General features: G+C 36.2%; 1 protein-coding gene across 1 annotated transcript in view; it reads left to right on the forward strand.

Moving 5' to 3' along the window:
* Positions 1 to 22,697, forward strand: part of LOC127855674 (serine/threonine-protein phosphatase 6 regulatory ankyrin repeat subunit A-like) — a 99,007-nt gene that overhangs the window by 29,225 nt on the left and 47,085 nt on the right. Inside the window, exons 11-17 of the mRNA XM_052391429.1 lie at positions 3,420 to 3,488; positions 4,150 to 4,296; positions 4,843 to 4,954; positions 6,833 to 6,898; positions 8,008 to 8,209; positions 10,142 to 10,229; positions 12,104 to 12,221. Coding sequence (XP_052247389.1) covers positions 3,420 to 3,488; positions 4,150 to 4,296; positions 4,843 to 4,954; positions 6,833 to 6,898; positions 8,008 to 8,209; positions 10,142 to 10,229; positions 12,104 to 12,221 — 802 coding nt within the window. The remainder of the gene's footprint in view (positions 1 to 3,419; positions 3,489 to 4,149; positions 4,297 to 4,842; positions 4,955 to 6,832; positions 6,899 to 8,007; positions 8,210 to 10,141; positions 10,230 to 12,103; positions 12,222 to 22,697) is intronic.

Genomic DNA, 22,697 nt, shown 5'->3' on the forward strand with positions numbered 1-22,697 from the left:
AACACTGATAAGCCAATCAAGCCAACTTGAGGTGAAGATCATATTTGGAGTCAGTTTTATGAAGTTAAATCTCTATTCAGCTGTGTCTTATTTGTTAATTTCATGAAAGGTCGCAGTGGTGTAGTGGATGATTATGGTGTTTGTCTAGCAATTGGGAGGTCACAGGTTCGATCCCCACTGTGGAAGCGGTCTTTAGATTTTCCCCCATTGACACCAAGTACTGGTTCTAGTCTCAGGTAATGGACTCGAGAATGTTTCAATTAAGCCTAAGCAATGCAGCTTAAATAAAAAGGTTCAAACTAATATCATGAAACTTCAGTCCAATGTTTGTCACATCGTGCAGAAGACATTATCACTATCTTGAGGTCAAGGTCACACATGAATCTCAAAATTATCCCAGCAGGGGATGGAGCTGTTCTCTAGACTGGCCTAGTGTTTAGTCCATATAAACGTGCTCCTAGAGCCTTTGATAATTTTTGCTATGGTGGCTCAGGGAGTACATGCACCCCTTCATAAACACAATCGCAGTTCTGCGCACATATTTCGAGCGTATCACTTAACAGACCTTGTTCGTTGCCAATTAAGGAAAGCGTTTCATAAACTTAAATAGCACATTAAATTTACCTGAATGGCGGCCTACAAACGTTATTCTGTGCATGCAACCTAAAAAACACCACGATGTTTCAACATACTATTCTTGCTGACATTTTCATTTTGAAATTTGGAACAGTGTAAATACAGTAGATTCCACTTAATTAATTGAATATCGGATAATTGAATAATTCGGTTAATTGAATAGAAATTGAAAACACCAAACCATTTGCATCTCTTCCCGCTGTAAAAACTCCACATATTCTGATAGGAAATACGGCGTATTTCCGTTAATTGAATAGTCAATTTTCTATTGAACACTATAATCCACACTATAATCCAGCAAAGAATGTCATAAATCTCCAAGGATACGCATCGTATCGACGATTTTGACAGACACGCTCAATTGACTGCCTTTGTTTTCATTTCACACCATTCATGTATGCAGCGTCTGTCAAGCGTCACGTGACTAACAGGTGTAGTATGCGAGCAAGTACAATGCAAACACTGGAGTCTCCGGTGTGCAGTCAAGTGCAAACTTTCGAATGCAAACTGTCGAGTAACACACTTCAGCAGTTTGTTGTCGCTTAGAAACAATTAAAGAGTGTGTTGCTGATTAGAAACAAACTGCTCAACAGTTTGCAATATGTAACACTATATTCTCAGTTCGTGTATATAAACCTACACAAATGTCATACATGCCATAAATTTCCAGACCGATTCCAGGACATTGTGCTAAATTTTCCAGGACGTTTGCCGATTTTCCTGGACAAACAGCGATATATGAAGTCATACATGTATTTTTGGTACGCATTTTTTTCGCGATATCCAATTAGTTAAATTACTTATGTAACTTACCTGGAATAAACAAATTTAACATCCATTTAAGATCAATGAACAAAAAAAACGTTAATTAAACAAGAAGAATAAATTATAATTAACATCGTAAATTGCTTAAACAATTGACAAAATTAAACATTTCTACATCCGTTAATAGATACAAGTCACGTGTTTTACGTGTTTGAAAAGAGCACATGTATATAAACATGAGATAGTTCAGTGCTGATTTAATTTTCAGTCACTGTATACACTTAAAACGTGGACTGCGTAACACCGGTGATGAATTCGGACGTTGTCATGGGTGGCGCGCGCTGTGTAAGCTATGACGTCAAACTGTTACAACTTACATTGTATGCGCTGAGCGTAAAGGCGTTTTGTTTGTCGCAATATAAGTGTAAATGAATCTGACACCACGAAAATCCAGGGTGAAACTGGATTTATTCATGAACGTGCATCGCGTAACCCGTTAAAACTACACAGCCATCAATTTTGAGCAAGCCAATTCAAAACGAATTAACCCCTTTTGTTTGACTGTGATTACGAGACAATCGACAAGATAATATGACCCCCCGTCAATTGATCGATTTTGACACGTAGCGTTTTTGCCTAGTACAGATTTGCATGCTAAGATAAGGAACATACAGGTTTTACTGAAATCCGGGACATTTGACAAATTTCCGGGATTGCGGGACAGGGTATGCATTTCCGGGACTGTCCCGGACGATCCGCGACGTATGTGTCGCAGTAAATCATATCTAAACATGATGTCAAACAATCGAAAACGCACACATTTGTCAAAACATCGCAGTCTTAACACTGCTGATCATGTTTTCACAATTACCAAAATTAAATCCAGTATTGACCAGATTTTCCGGTAAATCAGTACACAGTACATTACCTGTTTCAAAACTAAACTACCTGAAAGAGCATGGCGTCAAAGATACAGCATTCTCTTTGCTACAAAGTTTTCCTTCGACAGTGTATATACGCCCACGCTAATTTTCACGCGCTTTTTACCAGGACAATACATGAGCAATAGATGTTGTTAGCGTAAGCGTTGGGTAAGCAATAAAATGAAAATAGGAAAAATCATTACACGCACCGTATGGCGTGACATTGTAAATTGCTGCATAGTTTTCGCTAGCTTTTTGTTGGGGGCAAAGGAAATACATGTGGACGTTTTATTTAAAGCTAGAAAGTGTGTTTTGGATTACAAAATTTGTATTCTCATTTGCGAATTCAACAAAACATTTATATTATATTTATAATGGATTCAATATAAAATTCCAACATTAACTTTTTTAAACGCTTTACGTGTCGAAACGATGTTTTGATTATTCATGAAAAGCACAATTTCCAGGAGGATTACAACCGGTTAGTGAAAACATTTGAAAATATAACTGATTCCGTATAATTGAATACTCCGGATAATTGAATATTCGGACGTGACAAATGGGCTATTCAATTAAGCGAAATCTACTGTATTTTACATCTGTTCGACATGGTTATCAACTTAGGTTACATCAAATATTACGAGGTGCAAAATATTGGTGTACTGCAACCTAACCGATAGCGACACTTAAAGTCTGTACCATTACACCAGTTTCCCAATATAGTGTATAAGAGTGTATGAAAGAATAACCCAGTAAGTAAAAAGCAATTATTTCTTGCTTTAATTGAACCATTTGCACCAGTTTGTGCTTTAGACAGGTAAACGTTGATACGTTTTTGCAGTATCAGTGTTCCTTAGCATTTTCAGCGGTGATCAAATTTTGCACCTTTGGACAAAAGACGGCGCATTGCAACTCTCCGCAACCCTTTGGGTTGTAAAGCTGAGAGTTGAATTATTGCAACTAGCCTGGTGTTAAAATCAATGAAAGAAATTTCTCATTAGAAATGTGATTGGAATGTTAATAACAGTATATGATAAAGAGGATGTAATCATCAGGTGAACACAGTTTGTGAAACCTGTCCATGTGCTTTTTCAGCAAGGTAGATGTGGTTGAGTTACTCATTAAAGGAGGAGCCAGCGTGAACATTGAAGACGCTGGGGGCAGGTAAAGTATGCTAATAAATATTTATGCTGATCTCTGGAAAAACGGGGCTTAATGCATGTGCGTAGGGTATCGTCCTAGATTAGCCTTTGCAGTCAGCTCAGGCTTATCAGGGACGACACTTTACACAATGACTGAGGTTTTGTTTGGAAGAGAACTCTTGTCATACCTGATAAGACATTGCAGTCTCAGACGATACTTTAGGCACATATTATTCTCCCACAAAAATGAAGAGGAGGGTTTGCAGGATTTACAATGGATTTCCGTTAAAACAACACTTGTCCATAACTTCTTGTCCTTAACTTTTTAGCAAAGCAATAGTCAAGCGTTAAACCATGTTTCTGTACAAAATGAAGTTATGCATGTGCAATAAATATTTTATTTAAAAAAATGCTTAAGTTTTGCCCCTTTTGTCAATTTAGAATTTCTTTAAAAGGACTTTACTTTCTGCATATTATGACATTCAGCTTTGGAGTATTCATCACCACTGTTAATGTATCTCCCCTTAAGACACCAAGTACTTGTTGTACCCAGAAAACAGACTGTAGAGCATTTCAATAATCCCCTAGGCTTTTGATACAAGAGAGTATAAGAAAAATATTATTAAATTAAATTAACAATGGGCCAGGTAATTGTTTACTAAACTAACAATGCAATTTTACAGGTTCCCAATTCACTATGCATCAGCCAACGTGCACAGTCAATGCTTGTTGACACTTCTCACTGCTGGCAGCATTGTCGACAGCCAGGACCATGCAGGCTGCACACCACTACACTTTGCTGCTGCAGCTGCTGCTGAAGATGATGCCAAGTAAGTGCAGTGTTGCCATTACACAGAATTAACTGCTCCAGAAATAGCTACTGTTAATTATTTTCTCAATTTTTCATCAACCATCTAGAAGTGGAAGATTTTTGCATGCAAAGAAACAAATGTGCTAATCTTAGAGTATAAGGCAACTCCCTTGGATTCTTTGATTCTGTGTAATTAATAACACTAGATATTTGTTTGTTTCGTTGGAATGAACATGTCATGACATTATAATTAATGTCATTTTTGAAATTTGAGTCCGCCAGTGTTGTATAAATTGCCGTATTTATTCAGAAACTAGAAGACATTTTTACACTACAACAATAAATAGTATCCATAATTTTCTTTTGCTTTTTTGTTTATTTTTTTTTTAATTTTAAAACAGTGGTATTTTCCTTTAAACTATTAGGAAGCATAAAATAAAGATGTTTGTGGTCATGTGTTTGATTTCCACTTTGTGAGCGTTATTTAGATCAACAAGTCTTTGGCTTTTGATGCAATTGGGAAGACATAAATAGCTTTAAACTAAGATTGTTTTCCTTTCTTCAGGGTGTTAGAGTTACTGTTAAAACACGAGGCAAGACCGGGTCTGTCTGACAATCAGGGATACAATGCTATACACTATGCAGCGTTGAAGGGGCACCGGTTGGCACTGGAAATGGTAAATTTGGTTTCAGATCTGTAAAAAATTACTTATTTTAAACGGCTTTTTGAGAATCGTACATGTAAGAATCAAGGTTTGCCATAGTTTGTTGTTCAATAAATAACCTTAGCATTTGTATCTTTTTACATTACTTAGTTTTTGAGGCCATGTGAAATCATAAGAATTAGTGTTTGCAAACGTTTTATGTTGAATAACATAATGCAGTTTGGTTTTCAAAACTATTGCCCATTGGAACTGTTTCCATTTAGATGATCTGACTCTAAATCATATATCTATGCTAAGAATAAAGAATAGTGTAGAAACAACTGTTCTAAGAGTCTTACTTGGTAAGACAGTGGTCAAGGTCAAGGTCACGGTTACCCGAAATAGTAAAATGATTTTCGGATGATAACTCAAGAACGCTTTTGCCTAGGATCATGACACTTCATAGGTACATTGACTTGGTAGTCACCGCCTCATGTGAGGTCATGCCTTGCTTGGAACGATTTGGAACGATATATTTAGTAAATGAGAATTCTAGAATATTATATTTGCCTTTTCATGAGCTTAAAGTTTCATGATGGACACTACTTCATGTGATCTTTTCTTTGGATCTTTAGGGGAGATCTAAACCCCTAACATATGGCTAACACCATATCTACAACGCCTTGGTGACTTCAATAATTCAGCTTGTTTTGAGAAGGAGCTTACATGGGTATTTTTCATGAAATTGTTTCTACATCCATTCTCTAAAAACTGATTATTCAATTAGGACCATTCGCAGAAACTGTCAACCGTTTGTTTTATTAGTAATGGTTAAAAACATAGATCAGCTAATCTAGTCCAGCATAAGACTTTAATATTGATCCAAACTTTCATAACGATGGTGACCCAGGTAAAATAGATGCTTGTTTAAACACTACCTGCAAAGTGATTGACAAGTAAACAACTATTTGAAAATCATATTTATGCCCCCCTTCGAAGAAGAGGGGGTATATTGCTTTGCTCATGTCGGTATGTCGGTCTGTCGGTCGGGTCCGTCCACCAGGTGGTTGTCAGACGATAACTCAAGAACGCTTGGGCCTAGGATCATGAAACTTCATAGGTACATTGATCATGACTCGCAGATGACCCCTATTGATTTTGAGGTCACAAGGTCAAGGTCACAGTGACCCGAAATAGTAAAATGGTTTTTGAATGATTACTCAAGAACGCATACGCCTAGGATCATGAAACTTCATGGGTAGATTGATCATGACTTGCAGATGACCCCTATTGATTTTGAGGTCACTAGGTCAAAGGTCAAGGTCACGGTGACCCGAAATAGTAAAATGGTTTCCGGATGATAATTTAAGAATGCATACGCCTAGGATCATGAAACTTCATGGGTAGATTGATCATGACTCGCAGATGACCCCTATTGATTTTGAGGTTACTAGGTCAAAGGTCAAGGTCACGGTGACCCGAAATAGTAAAATAGTTTTCGGATGATAACTCAAGAACGCATATGCCTAGGATCATGAAACTTCACTGGTAGATTGATCATGACTTGCAGATGACCCCTATTGATTTTGAGGTCACAAGGTCAAAGGTCAAGGTCACGGTTACCCGAAATAGTAAAATGATTTTCGGATGATAACTCAAGAACGCTTTTGCCTAGGATCATGACACTTCATAGGTACATTGACTTGGTAGTCACCGCCTCATGTGAGGTCATGCCTTGCTTGGAACGATTTGGAACGATATATTTAGTAAATGAGAATTCTAGAATATTATATTTGCCTTTTCATGAGCTTAAAGTTAAATTATTTACTGAGAATTCGAAAAATCTAGAAGTTAATGTACTGGTTTGCTTGAATGACTTTATGAGAAAACTACTGAAACTTCTATTTACAGCTTCTTGACGTGGCAGCCATCAATCTAGTAAAGGGTACTGCACCGTTCTCCCCTGCTCATTTAGCGGTATGTATATGCACAGCTTGTGAAAATAGGTTATTATGCCATGTGCGGCCAGCATAGCTTCGGATCAGCCTGCACAATTGCGCAGTCTGGTCAGGAACTACACTGTCCCCACGGGTATAAAGTCACGGATTTTTTTTTGGTCTACATACGGATATGTTAGCTCTTGACCTGTCTGCACAGATGTCATATGATGTCGTGAGATCTTTCCAAATACTTTCCAGGTAACGGACTAGAGAGTTTCTCTATAAGCCAAAGGCTTTGGATGGAAGCGAGCTTAAATAAATAGGTTTAAACTAAACTTTTTGAAGAACTTTTACACCATTAATTATATCCTAAATTATAAAGTTAAAGAAGAATACTGGAATCACCATGGACATCTGCTCATCTGTCTGTGTGTCTTTGTCAGTCCGTCTGTCCCCTCACCTATCCACAGGCATTTTTTAGTGTACAACATTTAAGTTTGCAGTCATTGTTCCTTATAAGATGAAATTGTGCATGCACGAGTTTTATTATCATGCACAAAATTACAAAAATAATGCTCTTTTTTCAACTTAAAAAAGTTTCTGTAACATTATAATATAATAAATTATACTTTTGACAACAGGTTTTATGAAGAGTTTCAAACACACCTGTCTGTTTTGCAGGCTTTTTAGGTCAGAACAAATACATAGTAAAGAATATTTAAAGTAATTTGAACATGAACAAATTGTCTGAAGTTATTAAATCCACGCCAGCCCCTGTTTCAGGCATAATTTCTTTGTAATGGCAGGGATTGTGTACTGATTAAAGGAAATGAAGAGGCATTAGTTATCTGTTTAAACCATATTTACTGCTAGCTTTCTGGAGTGATCAATCTCCATTGAGCCTGGTTCTGAGAAAACTGGGCCTAACGCATGTTAATGAAGTGTCATTCCTGATCAGCCTTCGCTGCTTGTACAGGCTGATCAAGGGAAGACACTTTCCGCTTTTATGGTATATGGTATCTATATTCGTTAAAAGGATATCTCTTCTTGGCAAAATTCCTGTTTAAGGCTAATCTGGAACAACACTAAAACACGTGTATTAAACGCTGTTTTTACATAGAAAGGCTGATTTGTGTATCATTCTAGGCATCTCGAGGTCATAACGATGCGCTCCACGTTCTGCTAGGCTGTATAATGAATTTGGATATCAAGGATGTGAACGGACGCACGATGCTGGACCTGGCGTGCTACAGCGGTCACACAGAGTGCGTGGAGACTCTTCTACTGCAAGGGGCCACGATCCTCGTGTATGATAACGTCGCGAGACGGACACCACTTCATGCTGCAGGTAATTTGCGGAAAGATTAATACAGGGTCATGATTTATCCTCCATTCAGCTGATTATCTCCCTTTCAATGTCCAATTAGTTTTACAAATAGTTATTAACTTTGCTTGATTTATGAACAAATGAAGAGTGTTATTGAACCCTTTAAAGGGGGTAGGGCATTTTCTACCCCTGAGGGGGTTCCTAAATCTGCTGTTAATGTCTTATTGTTGGTATTTATGAGTAATGTTTCGAAGAAAACTGATAAATCTCTTTTAAGTTCTGAGATTTTGTCAATCATTTTTACTGCTACAAGTGGCAACAATCCTCTTGTACGGTAATGCCACTAGATGGACACCGCTTAATGCCACAGTTACTTTGGTGATAGGTTAACGTCTCGTTATTGGTATTTATGAGAGAATTTTATGAAACTCTTCTGAAGTAATGAGATTTTGTCCTTGATATTTACTACTTCAAGGGGCCATATTTTTTGTGTACGATAACTTTTCATGATGGACACTACTTCATGTGATCTTTTCTTTGGATCTTTAGGGGAGATCTAAACCCCTAACATATGGCTAACACCATATCTACAACGCCTTGGTGACTTTAATAATTCAGCTTGTTTTGAGAAGGAGCTTACATGGGTATTTTTCATGAAATTGTTTCTACATCCATTCTCTAAAAACTGATTATTCAATTAGGACCATTCGCAGAAACTGTCAACCGTTTGTTTTATTAGTAATGGTTAAAAACATAGATCAGCTAATCTAGTCCAGCATAAGACTTTAATATTGATCCAAACTTTCATAACGATGGTGACCCAGGTAAAATAGATGCTTGTTTAAACACTACCTGCAAAGTGATTGACAAGTAAACAACTATTTGAAAATCATATTTATGCCCCCCTTCGAAGAAGAGGGGGTATATTGCTTTGCTCATGTCGGTATGTCGGTCTGTCGGTCGGTCCGTCCACCAGGTGGTTGTCAGACGATAACTCAAGAACGCTTGGGCCTAGGATCATGAAACTTCATAGGTACATTGATCATGACTCGCAGATGACCCCTATTGATTTTGAGGTCACAAGGTCAAGGTCACAGTGACCCGAAATAGTAAAATGGTTTTTGAATGATTACTCAAGAACGCATACGCCTAGGATCATGAAACTTCATGGGTAGATTGATCATGACTTGCAGATGACCCCTATTGATTTTGAGGTCACTAGGTCAAAGGTCAAGGTCACGGTGACCCGAAATAGTAAAATGGTTTCCGGATGATAATTTAAGAATGCATACGCCTAGGATCATGAAACTTCATGGGTAGATTGATCATGACTCGCAGATGACCCCTATTGATTTTGAGGTTACTAGGTCAAAGGTCAAGGTCACGGTGACCCGAAATAGTAAAATAGTTTTCGGATGATAACTCAAGAACGCATATGCCTAGGATCATGAAACTTTACTGGTAGATTGATCATGACTTGCAGATGACCCCTATTGATTTTGAGGTCACAAGGTCAAAGGTCAAGGTCACGGTTACCCGAAATAGTAAAATGATTTTCGGATGATAACTCAAGAACGCTTTTGCCTAGGATCATGACACTTCATAGGTACATTGATCATGACTCACAGATGACCCCTATTGATTTTCAGGTCACTAGGTCAAAGGTCAAGGTCACAGTGACAAAAAACGTATTCATACAATGGCTGCCACTACAACAAACAGCCCTTGTTTCAAATAATAATCATCTATAAAAAAATTGCCCCTTATTCTAATAGAAGGATATTTTCAATTTCAATTACCCATAAACAGTTCTTCATGGAAAATATCATACATTTCTTACAATTAAATGCTTATTGTCTTATGTTTATGATTCTCACATCATACATCCGCAGGCGCGGAGGGACCTTCTAAACTCTGAATCACAACCACACACTTTTGTCGTGTATTTTTCAGCAATCAATGGTCACACAGAGTGTTTGCGTCTTCTCATGGAAACTGCAGATGACAACAACATTGTGGATGTGAACGACGCCAGGGACAGGTAAAGTATGAATTTGTTTGATTTTGATTGGATTAAAAAGGCAGCGGTGGCATAGTGAATAATGTGTTTGCCTAGCGATTGTGAGGTCATGGCTTCCAGCCCAACTTTAGGAGCGTTCTTTAGATCTCCCCCAAAGACACCAAGTACTGGTTCTACCCCAGAGATGGACTGGATAGCGTTTCAATAACCTTAGGCTTTTGATGCAGATCATTTAACATTTAATAGTGCAAATAAATAGAGGATATTTGTTGGATTCGATGGAATATCGATTTTATTTCACAAGTGATCATATAAAATATGTATTTTTTATGATCACGAGTGAATTAAAATCGATATTCCATGGAATCAAACAAATGTTCTTTTTATTTTATGCTTTTTTCACCGTTTGTTTACATTGTAAAAGAGTTTAACTGGATAATTTCGCTGGATTTATGACGTCATTTTGTCGAAAAAATGACGTCATTTCACAGTAAAACAGTATCAATATTTTTCACTGTTATTTTTCACTGTTTAAAACAGTGAAATACCAGTTTTATTTCACTGATATTTTTCTATAAACCACCAGAAAGCATAAAATAAATGAAATTATACCAATTGTATATATTAAAAATATAATTTAACAGGGTTGCGCACAAAACTGTGATATATTCAGACTTGTACACAGCTGGAATACTCACATTGGCAAGTTTTGTACTCAAAGCTGTTAAATAATATATTATTATAATATTTTATGCTAAATTTGAAAAAAGTGTAATACATCAGAAATGCCTTTCCCATTTTTACCTCACCTGAGCACAGAGTGCAAAAGGCTCCGCATCAAGCCTTGTTAACCTTTAGATTGTTTCCACACTAGAGGCTACATTTTTCACTATTTAGATAATAACAAGGACAAGCATTAAGTTTCACACTTGTCGAATTCATATATGAACCAGATACTTTTGGATAGTAGTTGTCATTTTGAAATCAACAGTATTTGAAACACTTTGATATTCCTGAGTGAAATAGTGTGATGTCAAAGTGAAATGTTAGTGGTTATTATCTGGCAGAACAGAAACTTCATCAATTTTCTGAAAGCATTGAAACCTTTCCCACTTATAAGCAAAGTGAAAATGGCTTTGTGCAACCAGCATAAAACCAGAACATCCTGCCAGTAACTCGCAGTTCAGGTTTTATGCTGCTTGCTGCTCATCAGTATCTAAGGTTTGGAGATGAAGCCTTAAAAACTTGAATCTAGTATGAAAGGTTTTAAATGAAATATAACTTTCTAAGAGACTACAAATGCGTGAAAATACATATGGAAGTGGTATAGGGTTAAAGGTAAAATATAAATTTTTTGTTTTTGAATTGAATGTACTGTAACGCTCTTTGGTTTTCTCTGGACAGGTGTAGAAACACAAGAATACTTAACACGTCTAACCAGTTCTAAATATATTATCCCAAAGACACAATAACAACGTAATTCACAGTATATCCAATAAATCACAAGTAACAGACCTTAATTAACATCCAACACAACTGATCTTAAACACCTCAAAGCAACTCAACTCACACTAACAATCTCGTCCTTTTATAGTCCTAAATGATGCATGTAATCCTATATCCTAACAATTAAAAGTACACATTGTCCCATAAATCCACATAAAACAGCTATGTCCAAATTATCCATAACATCCATGATAGTCGTATATAGTTTATAAATTCGTTACAGTACAATCTAAGATACAGTGTAGGCTTTGTACATGTGTACTGCAGTTAAATGCGAAGATTTTAAACCATTGGCAATTTGTTTCCATCTAGATAATCTGTTGGTGTATGAAGGAAGACATTGCTCAGGCATTTATGTTTGTGCTTTACCTTCATAACATTCCTTTCAGAACACCCCTTATGTTGGCCGTAGAAAATGGACATGTGGACACGGTGTTGTATTTGATAGCAAACAGCGCGACGGTGAATGCACGAGATATACATGGACGCACTGCATTGCATAGAGGGGTATGTGTGAGATCTAAATAAATGTTTTCAAACAAAATATTTAAGCTTTTATTAGAGTTTCTACTGGACTGTTATTGGACAGTCAAGCTTTGGTATACAGTTTGTCAACCAGTTCCGGATAATCAGCAGTTCCGATTAATTTGTATTTAATTTTCCATAATGTCCCAATAAAAACAAAATAAGTGTCTAAGGTATACATTAGGTAAAGGAATAAATTAACAAAGTTTTAGCAAGAAAGCTTTTGTATTATGCTTACAGGGGGGATAAATGTAGCAAAAAGTTAACTGGAACTGATTGAATGAGTTATGTTTTGAAATGTGCATATGGATATTGAAGGCTTTATTATTTTCAAATAAACTTTTTGCTGATTGAAAACAAATGCCATAACAATTTTTTGAAATACTAATTCTGTAAGTTGAATGATTTTTAATAATTTTCCGAAGGGTGAACTTTAATTGGCAATTTTTGACAAAAAAACTGCATATGCCGTCTGGCCTAACCTGTTATCATACACAATAAATTTTACCATTTATTTTTACATCTTCTCACATTGACACTAAATCCCAAAAGAAATTATTGTGGTCAAAAGAATGAACGTTTTTTGCCGGGTTATTCTAAACTGGTTGACTGACTGTATATATAAATAATACATGCTATTTTGAAAATATGTCACAGGGTAAATGTAACCGCTGCCCCTTAGGTAAGGTGCTTAGGTGCACTTTGGATAAATTGGCTTCCTGTGCTTTTCTATTTCTAGCTGGAACACTGAAGTTGCTAGTATCACTATCATTCTTCAGGGGTTACAGTTTTAGTATTTATAAAGATTTAAGTATATTTGGCTTGCCTAAACCTGTGATTTTTTTGCCCAAAATTACAGCCTCTTACAGGCTGCTTCCCAATGGCAAAAAGTAACTCTTTTTTTTCTAAAAATCTGACCAAAATTTCCCCCAAAAGATGCAAAACTTTTCTAATAAGCTTAAAAATTGGTTTATTATGCCCCCCTTCGAAGAAGAGGGGGTATTTTGTTTTGCTCATGTCGGTCCGTCCGTTGGTCCGTCTGTCCACCAGATGGTTTCCAAATGATAACTCAAGAACGCTTAGGCATAGGATCATGAAACTTCATAGGTACATTGGTCATGACTGGCAGATGACCCCTATTGATTTTCAGGTCACTAGGTCAAAGGTCAAGGTCACAGGGACTGGAAACAGTAAAATGGTTTCCGGATGATGACTCAAGATTGCTTAGGCCTAGGATCATGAAACTTCATAGGTACATTGATCATGACTGGCAGATGACCCCTATTGATTTTCTGGTCACTAGGTCAAAGGTCAAGGTCACAGTGACTCGAAATAGTAAAATGGTTTCCGGATTATAACTCAAGAATGCTTAGGCCTAGGATCATGAAACTTCATAGGTACATTGTTCATGACTGGCAGATGACCCCTATAGATTTTCAGGTCACTAGGTCAAAGGTCAAGGTCACGGTGACCCGAAATAGTAAAATGATTTTCGGATGATAACTCAAGAACTCTTTTGCCTAGGATCATGACATTTCATAGGTACATTGATCCGGAAAACACCTGGTGGACGGACCGACCGACCGACCGACCGACAGACATGAGCAAAGCAATATACCCCCTCTTCTTCGAAGGGGGGCATAATTATAAAAAAAATCAAGCAAATTAATTGAATTGATATTCCCAGCACATTTCAAAATGTTGTGACAGACCATCCCAATGACTGGAAAGTTGAAATGCTATGCTATGACAAAATCATAACAAAAGGTGGCCAAAAAAATGTTCGAACTAGCAGCCATTAAAAGTCTTCGTATATGTGTAATTTGTGCAAGCTTGACCATCAACTGGCTTCACCATTTCCTCTTTAGTAACCAGCATACTAACTTGGATATTAAATGGTCAAATCATTATTTCAATATTCTTTTTAACAAGGACCCATGAACACCACCACCACCACCACCACCACCACCACCACCACCACCACCACCACCACCACCACCACCACCACCACCACCACCACCACCACCACCACCACCACCACCACCACCACCACCAAACAGCCCTTGTTTGAAATTTAGGAAGATGACAAGCTACGTTTTTCAGTTGATATAAAATAAAAGGTATTGGATGAGCGTTCTAGGTCTCCCAGGGCCCTCTTGTGTAATTTGTACAACATTGGGAGAGATGTGAAGGATGGTCAAACCTTAGTTGGGACATATGCATAAACATTTTTCAATATAAAGAGTGCAGTCCTGTACTTACTGATGATTGAGGACATGGCAGGCATGACATATCAGCTCACTGTGATCCTCACAGAATCCTTTCTTTTCAGTTTTTCTTTCTTGTGCTCCTGGCATTGCTCTTGTTGGCGTACATTAGTCTCAGGCCACTGGCTGATGTTTTTCTTGTCCAAAATTGCATGCTTTTTGTAAAGATAGTTATGATACTCCACACATTTGCTGCAGTAAAATTTAGAACATTCCTCACAGTAAAAATCGGCATCTGTGTTTCTATCATTATCCTTACAGGTTAAACAAGAAAAGTAAAAAATAAAGTCACATCATCTATAAATTGAACTTTCCATATTGGAAGCCATGTTTGCCACTATTGATAACTTCTTTGGTTGTTAGCTTAACCCTTTCCCTGATAGATGGGTATAATCCCGAGTCTATCGATTCCCCGATACATGCGTTAATTACCGTCTCTATCGATTACTGCATACATGCGAATTTTTCCGTCTCTATCCATTACCTGATAATCCCGTATATTCCCAATGTCCATTATCAAATGCAAATTCTGATTGATATTGAAGACAAAAGTGCGTAAGAAAACTCATAAACACAAACATCCGACATTTTTCATAAGTACCAAATAAATTTCGGCATATGTTTCTATTTAAAGATTTGATGAAATAGGTGTCCAAGCGGGACAATGGTATTCAAACTAGCGTAAATAACATAATGTGGTGTGGGCGCATCGTGTACAGTTAATGTTCTGTTACAAATTGTAGCCAGAAATAAATACATGTATATGCCCATGATATTTTCATGTCAGGTCTTTGTTTGGACAAAAAGAGCGCGAAAATAGGCGTGGGTGTAGTCAAATTTAAAAAACGCTGTATCATTATCATCTTTTAGTTCGTTCAATATTGGAACAATTATTGTACTGTATCTGATTGCACACAAAGTGCCATGTACAGTTCATATTCTTTTACAACGACCAATAAACAGCGTAATCTATATTTAGATTTCATGCATCATGTATAAGTTATTTTCTGGAAATTGGGAGAAAGTAAAAGCGATTTTTCGAGAATAAACCAACGTTTTTTTTTCAGTTAATTTGTCATAATTATTTATATTTCGTGTTGTCTGTGTATGTTTGTTTGGTTCTCATTTGTTTTTAGCAAATCTTATGAAAAAATAATATCGTAATGGTAAATGTTTAAAGCAAGTCCCCTTTCCGAGATCATACACGAGAATTACTTCGATGTTAACTGACATGTATAATACTTGTTTTGACAGACGACACGTGCTAATCTAAAGTTTGTGTTTGGTAATACACAGGATATTGGATTTTTGGTGCTTGATTGAGCAATAAAACAAAGACGCAGTAGGCGGTTTCCAGTAAGCCTTTTGTACAGATAATAATTAATAATGCACGTGCTTATCTAACATTTAGGGATAAAAAACACGGGTCCTAGACATTTTGTGCATTTTTGGGCCATAAAACACAATCCCGGTGGCTATTTTTAGTAGCACATGCTTTCAGAAACTATCGAGTTTCGGTAATAAAGCACAGAGATTATGATCTTTGTGCTTGTTTTGGCCATAAAACGCAGGGAGGCGGAAAACTACAACGGGCGAGGCATGGTCAGGGGTGATAACCCCAAAAAAGGGTTAGGGTAAGGGTTAGGGTTAGGGGTCGGGTTAGGGTTAGGGTTGGGTTTAGGCTAACCCAAACCCTAACCCGACCCCTAACACTAACCCAAACCCTAACCCTCTAACCCCCCCTTGCGCAATACCATACCATGCCTCGCCCGTTGTAGTTTTCCGCCTCCCTAAAACACAATCCCGGTGGCTATTTTTAGTAGCACATGCGTTCAGAAACTAACAAGTTTCGGTAATAAAGCACAGAGATTATGATCTTAAAACTGCATGGAGTCTGAAATAAAACAAAATGCCGACAAATCAAAAGATAATTCTCCTAATGTTACAATTCAATATTTTAAGGTGGGGTTCTCACTGCATTTCTTGTTGCATTTGCATACGCTTGTATTACTTGTTATAACTTATATCCTCGTATTATTAATTAGAATACAGACTTAAAATTTATATGGTTGGAATGAGAATTTATTTCTCTACAATATTTACATTGACACAAATGATGTGAAATGCAAGCAACTAAGTGAAAATTAAGCCTAAACAAGACAGGTATAACAGTTGAGAATGTTTCCATTATTTTCCCAATAAGGCCAACATTTGTTATTGAAATGATTTTCGGATTTTTTTTCTAAAAGTGTCGGGTAGGAGGACGGAAAAAAAAAAAAAGATGGGTGACCAAATATGCACTGATTTTAAAAATGTTATGGTATGAAGTTCTTTTTACAAAGCAACCACAGTGATTTTTTTCAAACATGTTGATGTGCAAAATGATCATAATCAGACTGTAGGTCTTGATTTGCAGTTTTTAAATTAGTTTGAATTTTAAAAATATCTTAACTATATAGATATAAGTTCAAAAGTTATGCAATCTTTTCACTTGTCTATAATAAACTTTTTGGTGATTTTTTTTATGTTTTTTTTTTCACAAGGAATCCATATGTTGCATTAAAAGTACTTTATCTCCACAAACAACCAATAAGCTATTGAGGTTTAAAAGAAACATTTATAGTTTATTGTCCAGTAAAAATCAATACCGCAGACAAATACAAATAGCATAATAAAACACTTTTCAGGGGTTTCACTGGCCCCAAAAAAGTTGTCGCCACTTTATCCCGGTGTGAAAACCGCCCGTAATTCAAACTTAATCAATAAGGACAATCATTTAAGGAACCTTACTACATTAATGAATAATGGCATTTACTATATTTTTATTACTCTGAAAAGTATGTTAATACATAAATAACAATAAGTACCTTCATAAGTCTTAATATTAAAAGCTTTATTTGTTTTTGCCCTGTCTGTTGGTCTGTTGGTTGGTCTGTTGGTTGGTTGGTTTGCGCCAACTTTAACATTTGCAATAACTTTTGCAATATTGAAGATAGGAACTTGATATTTGGCATGCATATGTATCTCATGGAGCTGCACATTTTGAGTGGTGAAAGGTCAAGGTCAAGGTCATCCTTCAAGGTCAAAGGTCAAATATATGGGTCAAAATCGCTCATTTAATGTACACTTTTGCAGTATTTCAATATTCAAGATAGCAACTTGATATTTGGGATGCATGTGTATCTCATGGAGCTGCACAATTTGAGTGGTGAAAGGTCAAGGTCAAGGTCATCCTTCAAGGTCAGATGTCAAATATATGTGGCCAAAATCGCTCATTTTATGAGTTCTTTTGCAATATTGAAGATAGCAACTTGATATTTGGCATGCATGTGTATCTCACGGAGCTGCACATTTTGAGTGGTGAAAGGTCAAGGTCATCCTTCAAGGTCAGAGGTCAAATATATGTGGCCCAAATCGCTAATTTTATGAATTCTTTTGCAATATTGAAGATAGCAACTTGATATTTGGCATGCATGTGTATCTCATGGAGCTGCACATTTTTAGTGGTGAAAGGTCAAGGTCAATGTCATCCTTCAAGGTCAAATATATGGGTCAAAATTGCTCATGTAATGTCACTTCTGCAATATTGAAGCTAGCAATTTTATATTTGAAATGCATGTGTATCTCATGGAGCTGCACATTTTGAGTGGTGAAGGGTCAAGGTCAAGGTCATCCTACAAGGTCAAACATCATATAGGGGGACATTGTGTTTCACAAACACATCTTGTTATATAAATAACATTTTTTCCACTTGATAAACCAGATCAGAAAAAATAAAGCATCTCAATTCAAATTGTTAAACAGTTTATACATTTGGTCATTTGGACATGATATACATCAACTTCTGTTTATTATCAAATTTCACAAATTCTAAACCAACAACTTTTGTTAAAAGGTTTTCTGTTATAGTTGGGGTGGTTGATTTCCAGGTTCAATTAAATGAATATTTTTTCACATCTATTTCTTAACAGAAAGACCCAGGATAATTTCCACCATCCATTCTTGTTGTCTGAAATAACACAAAACATATTTGTACAAACTATATACAACAAATCAACACATAAATGTCACTATCTTTATATATGTCCGAATTTTAACATATCCGAAATCTAGTACATCGAGTGAAGGACCTACTTTTGATTTCAGAAATAGTTGGTATCTTAATTAAAATATATCGTTCCCAGAACATTTTAATAATCGAACTGTTAAACACAAATACCTGTTGAAACAAGTTAACATGTGTTTTTGTCATGGTATTGATTAAAGAAATAGCGTCCCTAATAATCGTTATAATTATTGATCTTTGTGACAGTTTATCCCAGGATAACATAATTGATAGTTCAATGTCATAAAGGAGCTGTTTATCCGATAATAACCCCCATAAACTTGACTATTTTATTTGGACATTCATGGTTTGAAATCGTTTTAGAAACTATTGATTTTGTGATTTTTGAACTTTTGGTACGAACCAGTTTGGAACAAAACCAAAGTTTCGTACCCATTGAAAATAACGAAAAAACACATATTATATGCACAAATTCATCACTACAACTACATTAAACAACACATAAAATTTTATTCTCTAAAATATGACCGTATTTGTGCGTAAAATATGGAATGTTTAAAGTTGATAGGCGTAAATGGGTTTCGCATTTCGAGCACCTGTTAAATTAAAATCGTTCTTTTCTTATTGCTTTCATAATATTTTTTAGTCATTTTAATACTATCAATTTGATAAAATTGTAAAGAAATAATAAAATATTTACTTACAAATGGGTTGCATTCAGGATTTTATTTGACGGTTGCATAATTATTGGGAAATTAGCAGACTTTGCTGATGAAAGCGTTGTAGGGTTCATCAACTTCTTGCACAAACAATGATGGCGTAGCTGTTGGTAAATTCCAGCACATGTACACGATGATGGAGGTTCGCGTATTAATGTGGGTAATTAAAACTGGGTTTATTATGATGATTTATAACTTATTTGAACTTTTTCTAAAACCCTGCAAGCGTTTCGTGTTTAAAAGCCACCTTTTGGCAACCGAAAAAAAAAAGATTTTTTTTTTTTTTTTTGGTTTCGTCAAAAATTGGAGTCGGCGGGTCCGAAAATCATTTTATTAAAAAATTCTGGCCTAACCCTATTGAGATGGTGTAGTCAGGTTATCAGCTGTATATGGATTCACTGTTATCAGAACAGCAGGACTGGTATTGGCCTGGAGTGGCAGATCAGATAAGAGGTCTATCAGGGAAAGGGTTAAACATTGTCATTGAAATGCAAATTTTGTAACCGGTGATATCCGGTTATGTGACTGCGTATCTTGTTCTACTTTCGTTGTAATAAAAACTCTTATCACTGCGTTTATTTGCTAACACATTAAACTATGTACACAATGATATTGTTCAAAATGTTTAAAGAACACTTTATGTATGCTGTTGAATTGGATAAGTTTTATCAATAATCGATTTGTCTACAGATGTACATGTTGTTTTTTTATTCATTGCAAGAGTTAAACTTCAGGAAACTAAACAAGTTTTCATACAAAATGTACATGTAGAATACAATTAAAATTGAGTCAAATTCACACACATCTTATATTGAGAGTTGAAAGAATGAGCTGAAACTTGTTAGGTGGAAAATGAACAGCTCACATGAGCCTATAGTGCTCATGGGGAACTTTAAGGATACCATGTTGTTTGTCATCGGTCAGTACTTTCGTGAATGTGTGCGTTATCTTTTTCTTCTAATGACCCTCCCTCAGAAACTTCATTGAAGATTTTAATATAACATGTAGATTGTGCTTCAGATAGTGTTGTAACACACGTCCAATAACTATTTTTAACAACTTTTTCTCCTTTACTGTTGGGCATTGTTATCAAACTTCACAGGAATTCCAGTGGGATTGTATATGTAGGAGCTCAAATATAAAAAAAAAACATTTAAAAAAAGGGCACTTCAGTGTTGTCTTTTGTGATACCAAAAGGGTCAAAAGTTTATAATTTGGTGTGTACAATCCTCTAGAGGTTCCCCGCTAAGTTTGTTCAAATCATGCCCATGGGGTCAAAACTTGACACACACCAGGGTTAAGTAATTAGAATAATAACTTGAATAATAAATAACTTTGAAAATCATATATTAGGCTGCAATGGTCATTGACTAGTTAGTGTGTAACATTGTATGGTCGTCCTCTACAAAGTTTCTACAGATTATACCCCTATAGGCTCAAAATTGGCCCCTTCCAGGTGGTGACTTGTTTTCCTTATATGTATATACCGTACATTCGCGGCCATAAGTCTACCTCGGCCATAAGTTGAGGGGTATAATGTGGCTAGAAAAACTTGTTTTTATGTCCCCCACTATAGTAGTGGGGGACATATTGTTTTTGCCCTGTCTGTTGGTCTGTTGGTTTGTTTGCGCCAACTTTAACATTTTGCAATAACTTTTGCTATATTGAAGATAGCAACTTCATATTTGGCATGCATGTGTATCTCATGAAGCTGCACATTTTGAGTGGTGAAAGGTCAAGGTCAAGGTCATTCTTCAAGGTCAGAGGTCAAATATATGTGGCCAAAATCGCTCATGTTATGATTACTTTTGCAATATTGAAGATAGCAACTTCATATTTGGCATGCATGTGTATCTCATGGAGCTGCACATTTTGAGTGGTGAAAAGTCAAGGTCAAGGTCGTCCTTCAAGGTCAGAGGTCAAATATATGTGGCCCAAATCGCTTATTTTATGAATACTTTTGCAATATTGAAGATAGCAACTTGATATTTGGCATGCATGTGTATCTCATGGAGCTGCACATTTTGAGTGGTGAAAGGTCAAGGTCAGAGGTCAAATATATGTGACCCAAATCGCTTATTTTATGAATACTTTTGCAATATTGAAGATAGCAACTTGATATTTGGCATGCATGTGTATCTCTTGGAGCTGCACATTTTGAGTGGTGAAAGGTCAAGGTCAGAGGTCAAATATATGTGGCCCAAATCGCTTATTTTATGAATACTTTTGCAATATTGAATATAGCAACTTGATATTTGGCATCCATGTGTATCTCATGGCGCTGCACATTTCGAGAGGTGAAAGGTCAAGGTTATCCTTCAATGTCAAATATATGGGTAAAAAATTGCTCATGTAATGTCACTTCTGCAGTATTGAAGCTAGCAATTTTATATTTGAAATGCGTTTGTATCTCAAGGAGCTGCACATTTTGAGTGGTGAAGGGTCAAGGTCATCCTTCAAGGTCAAACGTCATATAGGGGGGACATTGTGTTTCACAAACACATCTTGTTTTGCCTTGACTCTGCCATAAGTCGGGGGTAAATTTCCTCAATATCTCGGACATGTTTAAGTGACGTTTTAGTCATGGTTCTGAGGGCTTTTGTACCAGCAGTTGACATTTTTTGGGATTTTAATAATAACAATATATTTAAAACGAAACATTCAACATCCCATTTAACGTAATAACTTTCAGCGTTTATATTATGAGCAAATATTTTTGTATTCAAATGTTAGTGCTATTGGTGTGAAAATTCGGTAAAATCTTGAACGCAGAAATTCATTATATGGTCAAAATAATTGTAACTTGCTCTCAAATAATCAACATCACTTTTGCCATTATCCGTGAAACATGTGAATTTACCAACACTCGCATCGCTCGCTATTCGACTGTTACATATTCGTAAATCACGAGATACCCGAGGAATATTTTCTGCATTCTGGAAAAACGTCTCATCTAATAATACTTAGCAGATAATCGAAAGTAATTGTGTATTTAATATGTCCAATTACACTTTTTAATAATCGAGGGTGAGTGCGTAAAATTATTATAATCAAACAATGAATGAAATCTTCACTCAGATAAGATCTATTTATTTACGAAATGATTATGCATTAATTGTGGGACAGTTGTGAATAACTAAACGAAACCACACCTTCATCCAATAAAAAAATATACCATGTGAAGTTGAACAATAGCGATTGGTTAAAGGCGTATCCAATGATCGAGTACTTATTTTTGATTGGTCAGAAGTAGTTTGTAGCAGAACCGGTGTGCATATCATTAATGGATAACTATTTTAGGCGTGACGCAATAAAGACAAATGATCGAAAGGATGCCAACACTACACTTCGATCTTAGTCAAAAGGCCGAGAAGTGATAATTGGTGGCATAAAGACACCTGCACCT

Source organism: Dreissena polymorpha, chromosome 13, assembly GCF_020536995.1.
Source record: "Dreissena polymorpha isolate Duluth1 chromosome 13, UMN_Dpol_1.0, whole genome shotgun sequence".
Classification (NCBI taxonomy): Eukaryota; Metazoa; Mollusca; class Bivalvia; order Myida; family Dreissenidae; genus Dreissena; species Dreissena polymorpha.